Consider the following 20,843-nt stretch of genomic DNA (forward strand, 5'->3'; position numbering starts at 1 on the left):
ACATGATTTTGTAACAGCAGAACTTAAACAAGACACTGCAATGCCACATTTTACTATCTTCGAATGACCTGAATGGTAACTAAGCAAGGGCTTCTCTGACCGCTGTAAAAAAGACCAACAAACATGATCCAACTTTTTTTCCAATCTTATATCCAAAAATTGAAGCTGATTTCCCTCCGGTAATTCAAACGTAAATTCCAATCCATACCCACAGTCTACAAATGTTTTTAAAACCATTTCCACTTGACTATTGAAGTCCTGAGCTTCAACAAAAACCAGATAATCGTCTACATATCGGAAGACTTTTTTTACATAGTTACCTAATTTGTCATTAATGGATCTGTCCACGTAAGAAAGAAATATGTTGCTAAGAACTGGAGCCACTTTTGAGCCAATGCACACCCCAGATTTTTGTATAAATAGTCTGCCCTCCCATTCAATAAATGTGGATTTAAGATAAAAAGACAAAAGCTCTAAAAAGGAGCCAACCGATACACCGCACTTTGAAATGAATGCCCCCTCATCATTTTCCTCTTCTATACATTTTTTAACACATTGGAGGAGCCTACTATGCGATAATGAATAGAATAAATCCTGCACATCAATACTGAACATGCCACACACACCAGGATTACTGCATTTCAAATATTCTACAACTGCCACTGAATTAGGAACGAGAAATGGATCTATTACGGAAAGCGAACATAGATTACTTTGCAAAAAACTTGAGACAACATGTTGCCAGGTTCCCCGTTCAGTAACAATGGAACGAAAGGGAATGTCAATTTTATGTGTTTTAGCAGAAAAAAATACTTCTAAAAAATTTCCCTTCGTCTTTTTAATGGAGGTGTGCAATCTGTCTAACTTCATTTCTCCTAATAGCCTTAACGCCTCAGTTTTTTGTTTCACGGCACTGGTGCGCACAGGCTTAAAATTCTTGGTGATCGAATCCATAGCTTTCTCACGGAAAAGATTCTCTGGGAGCGTAACAAAATTGTTTATCTGGATACCTAGGAAAAATCTGTGAAGCGCATGTGCCTTTGGTTGTCTTCTGCGAGTATTTAATCTGTGTTCTTCGAATAAACGTTCAGTTGATAGTAGCGCCTGTCCTTGTCATTACTCTCTCGTTGTTGTTCTCCGTCGCAGCGCTCGTAATTTGCAATCATGTACCAACTAGCTCAACTTTCCGTATTACTGCAATTTATTTCTAGTACAATGAGCTCTGTTTTATGTCCTAATCCCGCTCCTTTTGACAACCAGGCTGCACTGGCTTCTCTAATCGCAGTTTGTGCCTTCAAGGCTAGGTTAGCTTCGTGGCATGCTAGACGTGCTCTTTGCCCCGTTGAGGTCCAGGTGTTGTGTGGTGGTTTGCTCCCGTCCACTGGGCACAATCGCAGGATCTGCAGGATTGTGGCTTCGGAGTGGTGGCGACAGCATCGTTACTACAAGGACTGCCTCTGGGTGGCGTGTGGGAAGAACAGGCTCCGTGTGCGGAACTTCCGTGCGTGGTGCGAACAAGCGAAGAAGCACACTGACTTCCTTTGGTACTCCGCCCGTCCCTGGTTACCCTCCAAAGGAACGTCTCCGGGCTCTGAAGGGAAGCTCTTGGTTTTGGGCGATCAGCCGGTGCCAAAGAAGTTTCAGGAAATCCTCAAGTTGGGTCCGAAATTCGGTGTGCAGCCTTCGTTGGGAAAAGAAGAAAAACTTTCTCTTGGTAGGACTATTGCGCGTCAAGCCCGGAAAGAAGATCAACCCAGGTGCGTTGTAGAATGTGTTGATGCCCTCAAGAAGTGTGACGGAGGGCCTATCAGAAGGTGGGGCTATGCTCCTTTGATCGAATTCCTGACGTCCGCAAAAATGCGTGTGGTTGTTTCGGATAAAGAAGGTTATTTTGTTACGCTCCCAGAGAATCTTTTCCGTGAGAAAGCTATGGATTCGATCACCAAGAATTTTAAGCCTGTGCGCACCAGTGCCGTGAAACAAAAAACTGAGGCGTTAAGGCTATTAGGAGAAATGAAGTTAGACAGATTGCACACCTCCATTAAAAAGACGAAGGGAAATTTTTTAGAAGTATTTTTTTCTGCTAAAACACATAAAATTGACATTCCCTTTCGTTCCATTGTTACTGAACGGGGAACCTGGCAACATGTTGTCTCAAGTTTTTTGCAAAGTAATCTATGTTCGCTTTCCGTAATAGATCCATTTCTCGTTCCTAATTCAGTGGCAGTTGTAGAATATTTGAAATGCAGTAATCCTGGTGTGTGTGGCATGTTCAGTATTGATGTGCAGGATTTATTCTATTCATTATCGCATAGTAGGCTCCTCCAATGTGTTAAAAAATTGCGGTGTATCGGTTGGCTCCTTTTTAGAGCTTTTGTCTTTTTATCTTAAATCCACATTTATTGAATGGGAGGGCAGACTATTTATACAAAAATCTGGGGTGTGCATTGGCTCAAAAGTGGCTCCAGTTCTTAGCAACATATTTCTTTCTTACGTGGACAGATCCATTAATGACAAATTAGGTAACTATGTAAAAAAAGTCTTCCGATATGTAGACGATTATCTGGTTTTTGTTGAAGCTCAGGACTTCAATAGTCAAGTGGAAATGGTTTTAAAAACATTTGTAGACTGTGGGTATGGATTGGAATTTACGTTTGAATTACCGGAGGGAAATCAGCTTCAATTTTTGGATATAAGATTGGAAAAAAAGTTGGATCATGTTTGTTGGTCTTTTTTACAGCGGTCAGAGAAGCCCTTGCTTAGTTACCATTCAGGTCATTCGAAGATAGTAAAATGTGGCATTGCAGTGTCTTGTTTAAGTTCTGCTGTTACAAAATCATGTGTTCACGCCATAGATAGTAGTTTCAAACAACAGGTCCAAAAGTTAAGGTTAGCGGGCTTCCCGATGGATGTGATAATTCTAGCTAGCAATAAAATCATAAAGAAGATTAAGGCTTTTGGTAGAGAAGATACAAAAGTCCATATCAATAGCGATAGAAAGAAGTATGCAGTGATTCCGTATATCCATCGGTTATCCCACAGGCTTAAGCAAATCGGCAGTAGATATGGAGTGAAAGTGTTATTTTCGGTTCCTAATAAGCTGGGCAAAATTTGTGCGGTTGTTGACAGAAGGGCTAGAGATCAGAAACAAAAAAGTAGAACAAGAAAAGGTGTGTGCCAAGTGGACCATGATTCGCGTTTTGTCGCATGTGAAGAAGGGGTTGTGTATGAAGTACCTTTTAAATGTGGGAAAAATTATATAGGGCAAACCGGCAAATGTATTAATACGCGCCTGCGCCAGCATAACACTTCTTTGAATAGTGCCCCCTCATCCAATTTGGCCCTTCATTACAGGGACTGTGATTTGAATAAACCTAGTGGGTCAAATGTGCCTAGTAGGAAGAAATGCCTACCGCTTTTTAACAAAACCAAAATTAAGTTTAGACACAAAGATCAAATGACTAGAGAACTGTCAGAGTCATATCACATCCATAAAAACAGTGACACGTGCGTGAGCTCACCATCTGTAAGCATCCAAGAATGTGAGATTGTTTATCTGGATACCTAGGAAAAATCTGTGAAGCGCATGTGCCTTTGGTTGTCTTCTGCGAGTATTTAATCTGTGTTCTTCGAATAAACGTTCAGTTGATAGTAGCGCCTGTCCTTGTCATTACTCTCTCGTTGTTGTTCTCCGTCGCAGCGCTCGTAATTTGCAAACAAATAGATTTGATTTAAAAAAATGTTCAATCTTGGCTATGTCAGTGGCCTCTGTACTGTTTAGAGCTCACTTTTATTTTTCCAATTCACTGTCATTATCACGACTTGCATCATCCACAGGAATCAGCCGATTGATAATTTCTTTGTTTCTGGCGCTACAGCCAAGATGTCATCAGCAGTGACGAAGTCCTCAAACGTAACATTCGGATGTGTCAGCTGAGATAGTGATATGTCTAATGCGCTTCTGATCATGCTTCATGGAGCCTTTGAAGTGGATGTCTCAATCATCTGCCCCACATTCAAGATATTGTCGACACAGTGCTAGGTGCACCACCCAAGTCCACGGCAATGTCCCTCTTTCTGTGCCCGCTCTTGACCATCCTAAATGTCTCGATTGTTCATCGCAAGTGAAACTGCTTTGCGCTTATGCATTGCCATTTTGTGTGATGCAGACAACAGACCCCCGGAGTGCAGCGTGTGCACACACATCGGTCAAAGTTGTGACAAGTGCATGACAAAAAAATCGTTTCATCACGTGCCTGCCAGTTATTGATGCTAGCTTTTATTGCTACCTGCATATGGCAATGCTTTTGAATGCATTAGTGCACTTTTGCTGCAAGTGGTTCAAACAATTGAAAAATTACATATCTCGAAGTGTTTTCTTTTTCCGGCTCCTTTCTAACCATGTGAATGCAAATCGAGGGTAAGATTCTGAATACGAATTGAATGCAAATGTAGGAAAAAAAAATTGACTTCGAATATCGAACCAAATATTAAATATCTGATCAGTGAAAAAAAATTTTAAATAGCAAAACATTGTTAGTCTTGCCTATTTCAGAATTAACATGGCATTTGCAAATAAAATTAAATTACAATTGCAGAGAAGTATAACTGCACTAAAAAATCCAGTATAATTTATACAGGATTCTGTATACCATTTTTTTGTTATACGAAGGGCCTGTATGCAACCAAGTAGAGCGTCATATTGCTGCTGAATACCGTAAACTCTCATTACTTTGACCTTCACGACAAGAAAAAATGTCCAAATTACCAAAAGCTCAAATTACCGAATAGGCCTGAAAAAGAAAAAAAAAAGTGCCAGAAACTGTTTGCATCACAGTAATTTTATTTGAAGAACACCCGTATGATGGCTGTCTGTATATGAAATGAAGCCCAAGTGAGAATGACATTTTCTTCCCTGTTTCGTCAAGTGCTTTGCTTTGTGCACGCTGTCGGGAAGGCCCTGTTCAGAAGAGGGAAGGTCCTCCTTAACAAACTGGCCCTGTCGCATTTTGCGGATGTTTCACTGCACAGTCTATGTGGTCAAGCATTGCAGTGGAGCGTGCAATCTGATGAAACTGCAGTGAATTCAAAACTTTTCTATGTATATTCGACAATTTTTGAATATCAAGAAAATTCTCAATATCACTTTTTCTAATTTTTGCATACCCCTACTCCTGCTGATGCTCCCATTGATCCACCTATTCACATACACATCAAGAGTGCCTTTGCTTGGTGGCGATGACTATTAGGCTGGCTGCCTCGGGAACAAGGCACAGTTAAGTTTCTGGCACACTCTAGAGCAGTAGAAAGCTCCCATTTTCTTCAAAGCCCTTAGCCGCAATCAATCCGTATCCTACGCCACGTGATGTGTGCCCTTATCTTTTTTCACTTGCGCTTGTGTGCTGCACTTGATGCTAGCATGGTGATTGTACCAGGAAGCAAAAGTCGCTTTTTTTTTAGAGGAGAAAGGAAGAATAATCACTAAGGCATCTCACAAAGCACGCTCTCACGATTCTGAAATTGAAGGATGGGATATTTAAAACTATTTCTTCAATATGTCCACAAAATGGAAGACGACAACCATGTTGTAGTGCAATCACTCACTGAGCGTTAAAACTGCACCTATCAATTGTGGCAAAAAAAAAAGAAGGAAGAAGCTGAAGCAGCTGACCGACTTCTTGATATTTAAATAATATCTTTGGATTGTGTAGTCCAATCTAACAGTGTTTTTGCACTGATTTTACCTCAACGAATCTCCTCTCATGCCCCATCAGTTTTGTAGTAGTAAGATGCTACTGTACTAAAATATTTCACCCAAAAACAAATTCTAAGTGCTCCAAATACAGACACACACACAAAGTGATATTACATAGACTATGTGCTAGTTTAGAACTTTCAGCCTTGTTTCACCAAACGTTTGTTTTAAGCTTATCGCCTTGCTCATGGAAAGCATAGCACAGCAACAGGTGCATGATTTTGCATGCAGTCTGTTTTGTTGCAATTTCTGAAATGTACTCTGTGCTGAGACAGTCTCAGATTTCTGCCCAGACTACATTCTTTTTTTATATAAACCACAAATTAGAACATTATGCGTTCTAAACATAAGAAAAAGGCGCCTACAATGTGATTTAAAAAAAAACAGAGCAGAGAGAGAAAAAGAAAGAAAAACTTAAAAGAACGGATGTCCCCAGCATGGGTACGTTGTGTCCATGTTTCTGGGTCATGAGGGAGCTCATCTGTTGGCACATTTTATATGTCAAATTATTGACATGTTGAACAATTTTGTGATCCCTTTCAAATACAACATATTCGCGTGCGACTATATTGTCCCGAACATTTCAGACCAAGGCACGCGGGCTAAGAGAGATGCATAGTGAAGGGCTTCAGATTATTTTGGACCACACAAGAAAATAACAACCCTACTTTTTTAGACAGACATAGCACATTCTTACAGTGTTTACGTAACAGTGTTACCAAATGGCGAACTTGCCGGCTAGCGCTGCAAAATGCAGAATGCGTTTTAGTATACAGTTTTCCTCATATCTATATACCATTGGTAGTTTCGCAGTTACCCTAGCGAAAAAAGATTGATGATGATGGCAGAAGGCCTTGCAAGCGGTACAACATAAATATACAAATAGTAGTGCAAAAATTTATATGCAGAAAGATGCTGCATGTTTGTCAATAATATAAATAAGCACATTCAAAGCATTTCTCCGCAGTGAAGAACTGTATGCACATTAGTAATCATTACCTCGAGGCGACGCGTCAGCCAACAGCCAACTAATTGGCTTTTCAAACCTTCCTGTAATGCAAGGTATCTTGCCTACCCTGGCTGTATTGACCAGTAGATACTTTTAGTATGTAAACGAAGAAGGCTTGCGAACAAAGTGCTCAGTGTGTAACTAGAGCTTTATAAACAATGCAAATATGAGTTTTGGATTCCCTGCTGCAGAGTCGCATTCAAGGGCAGTAGCGCCATCTAGTGAGAGTAAACCAAGCGTGCTCGAACTATGGCTGGAGAACCCATTTCATTTCTCCCACTATTATCACCAATGTTGGGTGCAGTGAGTGCATTACCAGGTCGTCTGTTTTCGGCCCCAAAAGTTATGAAAATTGAGGAAAGTTTTCTAACCACAAAAACCTGATCTGCTGCCGCAGTCAGCCTTAACAGCTCAAAAATTACTAATTACCTCAAAACATTGGTCTAGTGGTCGCATATGCCTGGATGTGTAAGTGTGAGAGTATGCGAAAAAGAAGTGGATGTAGCCGCTTAGAGCAAGGTATCACTCCGAATACTGCAGTGGCAATGCAGTGTGTAGTCCAAAATGGCCGAGCAGAGTGCCACCATGTTGGTCCACTAACTCTCCAAAATGTTCTCTAAAATTCCCTAAAATGCTCACATGTGAGGCCTAAAATGGCCTCGCATGTGCAGATACTATCAGCCTATAAAGGTAAACAATAATGTAAACATGGCAACCAATATGCAATAACTCTCACTTTACGCGACAACGTAAGGGCTCCGTGTTACAAAAAACCCGGTGGCATTGGTGTTGTCACAGGAATGCCTTGTTTATGACTGAATAGTATGAGGAAACTTGAAAAACAGTTGGAAAAGTTCCCGAGAGCATTCAAATGAATCCAAAATTGGTGAGGAGGGTCCTGTGACATAGACAAACAAGAAGGTTGAAAAACAAATTGGGTTAATTTGGGCAGGTATTGGGAGCCGAACTGAAATCTTTCGGCAGCGAGACGAACATGCTACACAAAGACTCGCTGATTCAGACATGTTAGAAGGGGACGTCGTGAATGTGTTGCGGTCCGACTTAAAGGAACAGTACTACACTCTAAAATATGTCATGAGATTATGGTGGAAATGAAAAGACCTTGCCTCAAGAAGCCTCACAATTTTAATTTGCAATTAGAAATCGCATAAAAACAACTGAGGCGCTACCTTGCGGAAATGGCCATTACTTTCACTGTAGTACCCCACGTGACTACATCTCAGTAAAATATAGCTGATTTTCGTAAGTTTATACTGTTCTTTTTTCTTCTTCGAGTGCTTGTCATAATTTATTATATTTCGTGCTCTCTCCAGTGCGTCCTTAAATAAAGACCACCCCTCTTTTCATTCATTCATTCATTTATTCATTCATAAACCTTTATTCACGAGGATGACCTGAGGCCTCGTGAGAGGCATGCTTTCAGCTTTTGCCACTAGATGGCGCCACAGTGCTTTGAAATCCGTGAATGAAGGGATGATAGTGCCCACTAAAACTTTCGTCAACGAGGCGCACGTTATTGTGCCGTAACAGCCTTGAGTGTGAAAACTGATAGGCGGCTATTCTATGCTAAAAATGTCTAATTACTGTCTGCTGAGTGAAATTTATATTTATTTTCGGTGCGTCTTTTTTGACGCCCACCAGTCCTAACTGGCTTATGGTTTCCAGATTGGTCTACATAAAAGTGGACGATTGCACTGATCAAAAAATTCTCGGTAAAAATTTTCTACAGCGTTTCCACCAAAACCACTATGGAAATGAACATTTTAGACAACAATCTTTTGATTGCACTGAAAAAAATTTGGTGCCTAAATTCCAGTATTCGTCCCTTTAATGCCACATCTTGAAGACGCCTGCTGTTGCTAACTGTACTTAGGAGTATGCTAATGAGGAGTCAGTTTTTACATAAAAAGCGGCATTACCATCCTAAGCAAATGCCATGAGAAAAAAAAAAAAAGGAAGGAAAGGAGTGTACAGACCAAAGAAAGTCGTTCTCTGAATCAACTGCAAGTAAACAGGTGGTGGCGAACGACAAGCAAAAAGGTGATGACGAGCTCTACAGTTAACCCCTTACTGCATGAATTTTCTTTTTCGGTCCAAAAATTGCAGTGTGCTTCATTCACAATATCAACCTTTGTTTTGAGAAAAACTATGTAGTAGTGACAATTGTGAAAAACACTGTCGTGTATCATGCAGTTTGCGGTACTTTTGGTGAAAATATAAAATTGCTCATAAGCGGTTCTAACTGAACGAGAATCACATTAGAGATCAAAGAATGGTAATTTCTTGAAAATAACATTTTTTTTTTAAGATCCAAAGAGACTGAATCTAAAGAAATTATGACTCTAGCACTTAGGGCCTGGCCTTTCTACAACTGTGATATTTCCTATAATGCTTTCTCAAAGCAAGACCTTCAAGCTGGGCCGAGTCTTGAAACAGAGTACCATTGATCGTTCAAGTCAAACGATATTACCCGAGAACTGAAGGGCGGTGGAAAGTGTATTTGTTTCACTATATGCAAAGGGGTGCACAGTCTGCCTAAGTACCCTTCAATACCTCGCAGTGGCGCCATACGGTGCTATGTTGTTGCTTGCATTGAGGAGCACCTTTATTGTTTAGTTATTTTGAGGGACTTGTTTTCTTCCACCTGCTGTACCTCTCTGCACGATCTTATAATAGTTTCGGTTCTGCCATACAATGTGCTCGAGTCCTACCATGTCCTTGACTGGAATGAGTAACTAATTAAGAAAGTCAAGTAAACTGAACTCGAAAAGTGTGTAAAGTCATTTGAGTGCAGTGAATTTATTTCCTGGTACTGAATTTATAAAATGTCATAAAGTGACAAAAATTACACTAAGCAAACAAATGCTTCACCATATTGACTGCGCAGTGAAGGACCCCCAAAACGAGACGGGGCTGTTTTGTGAAGAGAGACCTTCCCTTCTCTGAAGTGTTATTAATTCGAGAAAAAACTTAGTTACTTCTCATTTCGGTTTTACCTTAAATGCTGACAACCAACGTGCAAGTGTGGTGTTCATCAGATAAAACTACTGCGATGCAAATGTTCTTCAGCAGTCTTTTCAGATCCATTCGATGGACATTTTTTCTGGTTCCTTAATGAATTAATGAGTTTCCTGTATTAATCAGTGATATGACAGCTCCACCCAGTTTCATGCAGGTCCTTCCTCTACAGAAAACCAGTTTACACAATTCTGTAAAAATTCATACTGGTTTTTTCAGTTACACTTACACTTCAGTGCAATTGTAGTAGTATATACACGTGAATTCTGAAATAAATAAGACGAAGAATGTATGCTTTTTTTTGTATTTTCATTTTTTTTTTTACTGATCAGATAGTCGATATTGAATTCAATATTCGAAGGCATTTTTTTTCCCATATTCGAAAATATTAATACTGGCACACCCCTACTCATTATTCGAAGTTATGAAGCAGTGAAACGTTTCATAATCCCGCTGAGGACTACCGCTACTGCAGCAGCACCCTCCACCTTCGCTGCGGCCCACACAACGCGGCTATGAGAAGGTAAGAAAAAAAATTAGAGGGGTTCAACGCTGCTGAACCGGATGTGGAGCGAAAGCTTTCGGTGCGGGCAACTCGCTGTTGTCGTTCGTCTCTACCAGGGTGGCAACTACGGAGTTATCACCAGCGGTTTCTTCTTCTTCTTGGCTCAAGGTCATTCGTGAAGTTAGCGCCATGGCAGAGGTGCGACCACGCTGAAGAGGCGAAGCGGCTGGCCTAGTGTTGCTTTTTGCAACAAAAGGGTGGCAGAGAGCCTGCCAAAAGCACTGTGGCCAGGATAGGGAAGAGCACAAGCGGTCGTGCCACCACTGAGTGAAGAAGCGCCTGCGCCTTCACGCATGTTCCCGCTCACCGTTGTCCCAGGCACCTCAGAAAACTGACTCTTCACCTCGCGTCGCCAGTGCTCTACGTTGTTCTTACTACCGACACTTAAGAGCTGTCCGTGCCATAATCTCGCGTGTGACAGCGATGAACACACACCGCCCGCCCCATGTTTTTTTTTTATTTGTCCTATTATTTTTCACTGCTTTTGAGCACTAAATAGTGCCACATTCCACAAGCAAAACCAGCGGAGATCGCTTCATGTGTTATGTGAAACATGGCGCATTGTATCAACTGCAGTCGCTGATTACAAATTGTAGACGTTCCTCTCATGTCAGTTGGTGTTTTATAGTCTTAACTTCAACTTAACTTCAAGTACTAATAGAGCACTACCTGATAGTCGGCACTATGAATTTGTTATATAAAGGTCAACCACCACAACATATTCGTTACATGAAGTTTTCAAATACAAAGGCACTTCAGTGGAGTCAACGCTGAGGAATTGAAAAACTTTGTAACAGAGAAGAATTTGCTACATGGAGGTTTGTTACATAAGGGTTTAATCGTATTGATGCTATTGCATTTCACTCTAAGAAGGAGCTTAAAATGTCTCCTTAGTTTGTTATTTTTTAATCTGTTTTTCCGGTTGCATGTGTCCCATGCAAAATTTTCAACTGAGTGGTTTTTTTCAGACCTCTAAAAAGCATCTCTGCGAATGATGCACTGTTTTCCCAGCTTTCTCATCGAAATCATGAATAATGAAAGTAAGAGTCCACAGAGACACCTAAATGCTGGCAGATACTGCAATGCAATCTGGTGAATAAAAGAACCAATCTTTCCTGCACACCACAGAACTGCAGTGAAACCTCGTTATAACGAACAGTTAAAAAACGAAAAATAGTTCGCTCTATCCATAATTCGTAATATAAAAGTTCGTAGAAAATACATGCAAGAGCAGCAAAATTCAATCAGAGAAGGCACAGCAACTCGGAGGGTGCCTACTTGGGTCACGTCCATTTATTTACGCGCAAAGAACTGTGTTATCGTGGCCTGCTTTCTTGTGTTGATCGTGTTCCGTATCACGCCCTGTTCAGTAAATCCAATGCAGCAAGCACTTGTTGTGAAGTCTGCAGGGTTAGCCTGAGCTTTGTCTGCGGGATGTTCGGAAACTTCCACAGCGATTTCGGCGTCCGTCAGTACAGCCGTGGTCGCCGCGATGTCGTCTGTCGCCTACAAAGTCCTCTACAGTCATTGTTGCGGGCATTTCACCAATAAAACACGAAAAATCGTTCCAAGCTCATCGAGCTCGCAGAGCTCTGCTTCTGCTTGGTCGGGATCATCTCCATCGTCACTTGATGCACGGGCCTCTGCTGGAACAAACTCTGCGTGCCAAAAGCAGTTGGCAATCGTTTCGCCTTTCACGCTGTCCCATGCCGCTTTAATGCTCCCAGCAAGTCATCTTCAAGTCCTGCTTCACAAGAAGCTTCATGAGAAGAGTGTCAATCAGTCTCCTCTAGTAAACAGCCTTGCAGGCCCTGATTTCATCATGAGTTTGGTCTGTAACGTCAGTGCTGCTTTATTTTTTTCACGTTCACCATCAGAGCACTACGCACACCCACGCACCACACTCGACACGACAACCGACGCAGCCTTCGCCAAATGCTACGACGACCACGCCGCGACGCCGCTGCTAACACTAAAACCAAAAAACGCGAAAGAGGAAAAAACCAAAAAGGCAAAAGCAACATTCAATCGCGCCGCTGTCAGCGATTCTGAGATGCAAACTATTTCTCATGGCCTACGAGATCACCTCTACGCGCACAAACAGGCGCGCAGGGGTGATCTAGGAGGCCATGGATTTCTTTGGTTGTCAACTCCCAATGCCGTCGTGGCCTCTCTGGCGCTGTCAGCGCCTGCGAGGTAGTCCTGAACGTTTGCTGCACCGCATAGCACACATGTCAGGGTTCGTACAGGTGGCAAAGAAAAAATTCAAGGATATTCAAGGAATTTCAAGCCCCCATAGAAGGATTTTCAAGGCCCCCTTAGAGGGCTTAATTTTTTTTTCCATGTCAAAGATCTTCAAACAGAGCTCTCAAAACGTGTGAAATATTTATTCCACAAAGAAAAAAAAGCATCACTACGCAGATTTGCTTCTATTGCACAGAAAAAAATTAAATATAGCTTCATAAAATATCACAGTGAAAGTTTGGTCATATCCCGCAGAAAAGTAAAAAGTTAGTTTTATAAAATTGTTGGTTATTTCCTATACCCTCACAAAATATTGTCCACTGTTTCAACTGCACAAAACAAAAAAATCCTTAGGAAGCAGCTCCTCAGGGCTACTTCAGGGGAGCTCCAGCAGCTTTTGTTGAATTTGGAGCTTGATGATGTGTAGCTCCTCACTCTTGTCTTTGGCCATCTTTCTGAGGCTATTGGACTTTACAATCTGTGTCACATTGTTTTCTGCCTCTTCTTTATCAGCATAGGCATTTGCAGATGCCATGAGATCATCAATTGTCAATTCCAGCTTCTTTTTCTTTCTTTTCATTGCATCAAGCTCTTCCTCAATGCAGTGCTTTTTTCTCTGCTTTGAAGCTTCAAGGTCCTGCTTTTTCTGGGCTTCCAAGTATGCTCCATACTTTTGCCTTGCAGCTGACACAGCGATCCTCAGTTCCTTGGTGATTGGAATGTTTAGAACACCACATGCTTTTTCAACCGCATCGCACACGATCCGTTGTGAAACATATGAAAGGTCCTTCAGATTCTCAACGCACACCTGTCGGTTTACACTGAACCCACGCTCGACAGTTGCCTGGCCATGACTGAGGACAAGCAGAAGTTTCACAATGCTTCACAACTTCGAGTAGGTTGAACTGAACTTCAAGAGATCAGGGTAAAATTCATCCAGTCTGTCAGCGCACTTGTCAAATTGTCTAAGCTGATGTTTCTGCTCGTGCAGGAGCTCCGTGTACTCGGCCAGCACCGTGTCTCAAAGGTGATCAGCCATTCTATCTGCAGTGATGAGGGTGTCCAACACTTTTCTGAAACCTGCAAGGCATTCCTCTGGCTTCGAGCACATCTGTCGTGGGTCTAGTGAAGAAAGGCCCCTAACAAATGCAAACTTCAAGGGGCTTCTGTCTAGAACTTTCTTTGTGGCACTGATCAAAAACTGTTTACATTCCATCCGGAATTGAAACACGTCCTTTGAGCTCACTTTAGAATTCTTGAGAACTTGCTCTGCTTTGTAGCCTATATCCACCTTTTCAAGTGGAACATGGTTCTCGGCATTATCAATGTCGATCTTCAGCAGACCCACTATCCCTTTGGCAGACAGGATCGAACATTTCAAAAACTTCGTCAGCAGCTTTCTGAGAACAGTTTCTAAATCCCTTGCAAGGAAAAAAACCATTGGTTTGTCTGTCTGGTACTCTACCAGAAAAGGGTTCAGTGCCATTGCCACACATAAGGCAAAATTCAACTTTGCTGGCAGCAAAGCATCACAGCAGAACTCCCACAAGTTATTGAACGATGCACATTTTGGCAGGTTGACTTTTTTTCTAGCAGCCTCAATGTACTTTTTCATGTCACACCACAACAGCAATGCTCTCTCAATTACAGGAACATTCTCCACCCACCGGTGGGCGACAAACTTAAGAGGAAAGGTATCTTGGCCTGTAACTGCCTAAAAGTCTTGTCTCCGTGCTGGAGCACCTTCAAAAATTGCACTCAGACTAGACAACAAGCAGTCAAGTCCCCATTTAGTCGCTGAAACTCCAGCCCTATAAGCATTGTGCACTGTGTGTAGCCCACAAGTGCCTAAGTCCACACACAGAACTTGGTGGTTTTGTTGCAAGTGCTCTTGAAGACCTTTGAAGAACTTCGGATTGACATTGGGCCCATCCATCGATATCTGAAGAATCTTGGCAAGAGGCAAAGGCTCGAGGGCACTTAGCAACTTTTCCTGAATGTCATCGGCTGTGGAATGCCCCATAAAAACGGAGGTGTAATACCTGGTCGTCACTTGGTGAGCAGAGTCCTAACACCTCACGTGCACATCCATTTGCTTACTTTGCAGAAAGTCATTTGCCGACTCGTCAAACAGTACGACATAGAATTCACACTGTTCTATTTCTCGCTGCAATGCTGAAAGAAAGAAAGGCCTGAGACCGTGACACGTCATATAGGCGCATTTATTCTCACCACAAGAAAACGCCTTTGCCACTTCACTGTCCAGAAACATGCGCTGAAATAGCTCCCCTGCTTGGGATGACGACCGGTACGAAAAGTGGGATGTCACAACTTTCAGAGTCCAAAGAATTTCAGCGTCAGTGACAAGCTCGTGCGCTTTGCAAGCATCGTTTAGGCTTGGCGACTGCGAGGAACACGAGCTAGTAGACTGCTCTACCGCGACCGGCAACAGGTACCTTTTCAACGTGCTCCCTTGCGCTACCTTCATTGTGCCAATATGCTTGCCGCTTTTCATGTGACTTTTTAAAGCGGATTCACCCATGGCAGTCACATCCACAGTTTTACCGCAAAGCTTGCACTTAGTCCGATGCGGACTCGTTGTATCAGGCGCAATCCACTGCTTGTATTCGTCATGGTGGAGCCACGTAGCCTGAAACTTGCTCTTTCCGGGCATTGTGTCACATATGAAAATATCACGTGCGCTGACAGGCAGAAGCCACGCTCATTCCAAAAATGCAAGCACTAGGGCAACGTCAGCGTAGACACGGCCGCACGGCTCGATAAACCTATCTAAAAACGTTGGGCTCGGTGAGTGATGGCGATGTGATAGCGATGGGACGACGCGATGGCGATGGCGATATGGTCGTACCCTTTTGAACGGGTGATCACCCAGTGGGATCTGACCAGCAAAAAAAAAAAAAAAAAAAAAAAAAAACTGCAGCCGCGCGCCCACTGCAGTGTTGCCAGCCGCCTAACGAGAATGCGCTAAATAGGCTAAAAATCGATACGTTTCTTTCCCCGCAGTTCATTCAGAACTCAGTCAAGAATAAAAGTTTAGCAACAAAAACGTTTTCATGACGAAAAACACCAGTTCAAATTTAGTATTCAAGGAATTCAAGAATCTTCAAGGACTAGTCATAAATTCAAGGTTTTTAAGGGCCTTGAAAACAGACTTCCGTAATTCAATGGTATTCAAGGTTTTCAACCACCTGTGCGCACCCCTATGATGTAGTGTAACGAACCCTGCCTCCTGCAATTAAAGTGAGGTAGTGCTTGGCGTCGCAAAGTTCGTAATATCCGTTTTATGCCGAACCACGTTCGCTATGGGAAGTTAAAAATACATGTGTTTGACAAAAATATTTCGGAAGAGCTCGATATATTCAATAATTTGTTATATGCCTGTTTGTTATATTGAGGCTTGACTGTATACACTATTTGTGCGTGCAGTCATGGTATCACTAAGACTACAGCGGTTTTCTCGCTGATCTACCTTTGAGGATCCCGAGAAAAGCCCTATCCAGTCAGGACATACCCTCATCAGCGTGGAAGTGTCCAAGTTGAGTCCTGCACTTATCAGCTCGTCCTGAATCCAATCCAGGTCAGAATCACTGGATTCCAAGTCCTCAGCAAAAACCCTGCATTCGTAATACACAAGTTGTCATTATGCTGCCCAAGAATGAGTTAGTATATTCCTCTGCTCATGCCATTCTTGACCACCTGAGGCACTTTTGACGTGAAATGTGCATGCAAAATAAAAACAATGAAAATGAATAACTGCTAAATGCATAGCGAGTAAGCTGAATTTAGGAAGTAGGAGTGCATCCATTTCAAAATAGATGGCCTTGTGCAAAATGAACACACAAAAATGCCTCAAGGGGCAATGAAACTACTCTTCAGAGTGGTGAGTTAACACATTCGGCAGGTAAAGTAAGTTGCTGCAAACATATCAGCCAAGTTACATAGAAAGTTACAACACTGTAATTACATGCCATTTTTCAGAATGAAACTGAAACTCCAATGTGTTCGGGCATGTATGCTGGGCACATATGTGAAAAAGAAAAAAGAACATTACAAGAAAACGAATGTGATGATGCAAGCAAAGTTCATTTGCAGTAGGAAGTCATCATGTCGAATGGTGCATCTTTCTACATGCAGGGCTATAATCACAATTTTTACCAAAAAAAACTCTCTTCTAAATTTCTGTTGTTTTTGATTGTGCACGTATTAAATAAACTTCTCACCAAGTTTGGTCGTCATCTGCGCAGCAGCAAAATTAAAATTAATTTTTTTTGCTAGATGGGGTTCACTCACCACCGAAAGCGCCTATGAACGATGATTTCAAAACGCTGCCACATAGCAGGCAAGAAACGAAATGCGAAGTGTATCCCGGAGCTAGAACGTTTGTTTTTCGCACTTTCTAGCCAAAAGGGACCTGCTATCAAGAGTACAACAGACAACTAAAACGAAAAATAGAAAGAAAAGGCAAATTACGGGTCGCAACAAAAGTGAATTGGCTGGTAATCTGAAATAGGAGCTTGGATTAAACAAAACGCAGCACATAACCGTCAAACGCTGTTTTCGCACTACTGGGAGCATGGCTAACCAAAGTGCTCGACAAGCTGGAGATAGAAAATGGAGCCTAGACGAAGAGGCACACCCAGCAAGCTACCAAAGAAAGCATTTCACGAGCGCAGAGAAGGGCTCTCGGCAGTTAAGCTGAAAAAACTAAGAGGCAACTTGAAGCAATCGCCACAGAGCAGTGTTGTGTTCAAAAGGATGGCTCTGTGTATGCATCAATCCACTTTGATTTATCAATTTAGGCCCTAAATTTGAATAGCATGTTCTGAAATCTTTGAACTCATTTTTCTCAGTTTAGACTTTTTTCAAGAGCACCACCGTTAGGAAGACTACCATTTCCAAACTCTGTCGCCCAAGGCTGCCTTCAAGGTGGTTTATGGACTAAAATTTTGTTGAGAACAAGATAAGGAGGCACTTTTTGGATTCCTAATTATTTTCTAAAAAAAAAAAAAAAAAAAGTACCAAATATGTGACATATACTGACAACAAAAAAATGAAGGTCACATTTAAAGTGCTCAGATTTTTACAAAATCTCATAAAGAACCCTCAATTGGCCTTATCCTGCACAATGAACTACCTAGAAGTTATCTAAGCAGAAACGGTTACTACATCTTCATGATTTTAGAAATGATAGTTTTCCTAAGCTGACACGCTTACTCGTTATGACAGCTGTAACATTTTTCTATTTGTGCTAAGGTGATGAAACTTGAATATATTCTAATAAGAGGGAGACAAGCCATTTATTACATTTTTATCGAAATTGGAGTAACAGTTCAAAAGTTGACCTTTTAGCCCTGCAGCCCCCCTTTATCACAATGGCTTCTGTGGCTGGCAATCCATCAGGTGCTGAACGGCTAGAAAAATGGCAGCTTTTGATGTTTCATAAATGAGTTGCTTTTTTTTTTGCTTATTATATTTCCACTAGGTGAACATAGTCTGCATCTGTAAGTCATGGGGTTGTGGAGAAGCCATGATTTGAAAAAATTCTTGAACTTGCGTTAAAAAGCGATGCCCTGGATGCTCTTTCAAAGATAACAAAGAGAATTGATGTTCAGTACAGGTTGTTCTCTTGTTATACTTCACGTCTGTAAGCTACAAGTCATTTTATATTTGCAAACCTCTTTTGAGTGCTTTGATTGATCATGTAAACAAAGAACTTTCTGCGACCTTTTAAACAGAATTTATGATGGTCTTAATGCAGCAAAGCGTGTGGCCAATTGCAGCCACGAATAAAAAAATATGGCCTCAAGGTTGCAGCACCAAAGCAAAACACCTCGACCTGACAGCATACACAGCACAAAGCAACAAGCCTCAATAATTCCTGCAAATAAGGATACTTTCTCCTGTTTTGGAAGCTAATATTTTCCTATAACTGAACAAAACGTTAAATCCTGTACTGAGTATCTCCTAAGGAGTTGATTGAGCAACAGTATTTTTAACATTCCTTGTATGAAATTCTAGATGAGATCCATGAACCTTACAATGCAGCTACCACAATGTACACAAAGACCTAGACTTGCTTTGTGGTCCCAACAGGCTTGTCCTGCAGTGCCACCTGGCTTCCCCTACTAGTCAAGTTGGACGAAGAAAAATCCTGTTGAGAAAAAAAAAAATATGAAAGCATGCTAGCCACCACCAACAGAGGCAGCTCAAGCAAAAAATCGTTACACAAACTAAGAGAAGCATAATTACTGATCCATATTTTTAAAACAAAATATGATCAGGATACCACAAAACCTGCACTTGAATAAAAAATTTCCCATAACATTTTTTACACATTAAAGATGCAGTCGGTAACTTGAGTTATTTCTCTGACCCACTCTGCACGCTCACTATCTCTTAATGTTACCCCTACCATTTTTCGTTCCATTGCCCTCTGGGTTGTCCTCAACTTAAGTAGAACCCTCTTGGTTAGCCTCCAAGTTTCAGCCCCATAGGTGAGTACAGGTAAGATGCAACTGTTGTATACTTTCCTCTTGAGCGATACCGGTAAGCTGCTAGTCATAATCTGCGAGTGCTTGCCAAATGCACTCTATCCCAATCTTATTCTTCTTATTTCCTTTTCATGGTTCGGATCTGCGGTTACTACCTGTCCTAAGTAGACAAATTCACCTACTACTTCCAGTACTTCGCTACCTAATGTAAACTGCTGTTCCTTCCAGAAACTGTTGAACATTACCTTAGTCTTCTGCATGTTGATTTTCAAGCCTACCTTTCCACTTTTCCTGTCTAGGTCATCAATCATTATTTGCAGTTCATCCCCCGAGTTGCTTAGCAAGGCAATGTCATCAGCAAATCGCAGATTACTGAGATATTCTCCATCTACCCTTATCCCTAACTGCACCCATTCCAAGTCTCTACCCCTGATTTCGCAATGCCTGCATCACCGCCGAGGTTTCAACCGAGTCAAATGCTTTTTCGTAATCAATGAATGCTATGTATTCATTGGTACAGGGGTCAAGTGGACGCAGCTAGCACAGAACCGGGTTAATTGGAGAAATATGGGAGAGACCTTCACCCTGCAGTGGGTATAGTCAGGCTGATGATGATGATGATGAAAAATGCAGTAGCACCAGAATGCAGGCATTCATCCCACTTAGTGTGTGCCCAATAATTAATGCTGGACATAAAGATGCATTTTCTTACAGAAAGCCAACGTTGGTATTCGAAATTAGTTTCTGTAGTTCTAGTTGGAATTGTGGCAAACAGTGCATCATAGCAAGAGCAGAAGCTAAAGCTTCCACATGAAAGCATGCCACACACACACACATGCGAAAATGCTGCCTGTGTCACACGTAACTGCTGTAGAAACTGGGCACACTACCTGCAGTCATCGCTCATTTTTCTCTCTGTAACTGTCATTAACAAAAAGGTTTGGCCTTATCAAATATATGTGGCCACTTGTACATATGGTAATCACATAACAAGCAATCCTGCCTACCTGACTGGCTCAGATGCTTTTATGGTGGAGGCATTAAACTTTTCTCAAAAGTGCTTTTGTTTTTGAAGATACACGTGACATTAGTAAATATGGATCCCAATGTAAAATTTGCCAGTGCTCACCAAACGACTAAAATAACTTCTAATCGAATTTTTTTAACCTGTACTTTAGGTTTAAAGCAAGCACTGCTTTTTACTTTTTATTGAATGATGCACTAGAGAGAGAAAAATAGTGAAATTTAATTAATTTGACTCCCCCTTAATTTGGAAAATTGGATAATTTGAACTACGAGTGTGGTCCCAGCTGATGCCCATGTAAGTCTATGGCATCACAAGCTTATTAATTTGAGTAGCAGGCTCTCACCTCACCAGTTAATTCGAATGAGGGGCGGGGTCACATCGAGATATGACGCATGAGGTCTGCAATCGTCCAAATAGACCTGCTTGGACTTGGAATGAACAAGAGCGGTGCCGGCCAACATCTGTGCATACTATGACAGATGTGACAATGATCATAAGTCCGTCACTACTTCGATAAGTCGTCACTACCCCATCCCACCCTTGCCATCGTGTGCGTGCACCAGCCAGTCGTGCCATTTCAGGCACTACTCTGCACTTCACTGGTTTTCTTTTTTATTTTGGGATCGCAGCACTCCATTCTAACATCTACGGACATTTTTCTCTGCTACATGCATCCTCATGCTTACTCCACT

At 41.7% G+C, this 20,843-nt stretch overlaps 1 protein-coding gene and 1 pseudogene across 2 annotated transcripts in view; both read right to left on the minus strand.

The window, feature by feature from the left end:
- Positions 1-20,843, minus strand: part of LOC146205087 (heat shock factor protein-like) — a 58,390-nt gene that overhangs the window by 14,268 nt on the left and 23,279 nt on the right. For both annotated transcript variants that reach the window (XR_014704123.1, XM_084589776.1), the window contains exons 7-8: positions 18,711-18,784; positions 16,145-16,247 (exon numbers count right to left, since the gene is read on the minus strand). Coding sequence is in view for 1 of the 2 variants with exons in the window: in XM_084589776.1 (XP_084445902.1) it covers positions 16,145-16,247; positions 18,711-18,784 (177 nt within the window). In the remaining variant the exon portion in view is untranslated. The remainder of the gene's footprint in view (positions 1-16,144; positions 16,248-18,710; positions 18,785-20,843) is intronic.
- LOC146205088 (uncharacterized) lies at positions 12,919-15,372 on the minus strand (annotated as a pseudogene).

This window comes from Amblyomma maculatum, chromosome 1 (genome assembly GCF_055883805.1).
Source record: "Amblyomma maculatum isolate TAMU_Amacu chromosome 1, ASM5588380v1, whole genome shotgun sequence".
In the NCBI taxonomy this organism is placed as follows: Eukaryota; Metazoa; Arthropoda; class Arachnida; order Ixodida; family Ixodidae; genus Amblyomma; species Amblyomma maculatum.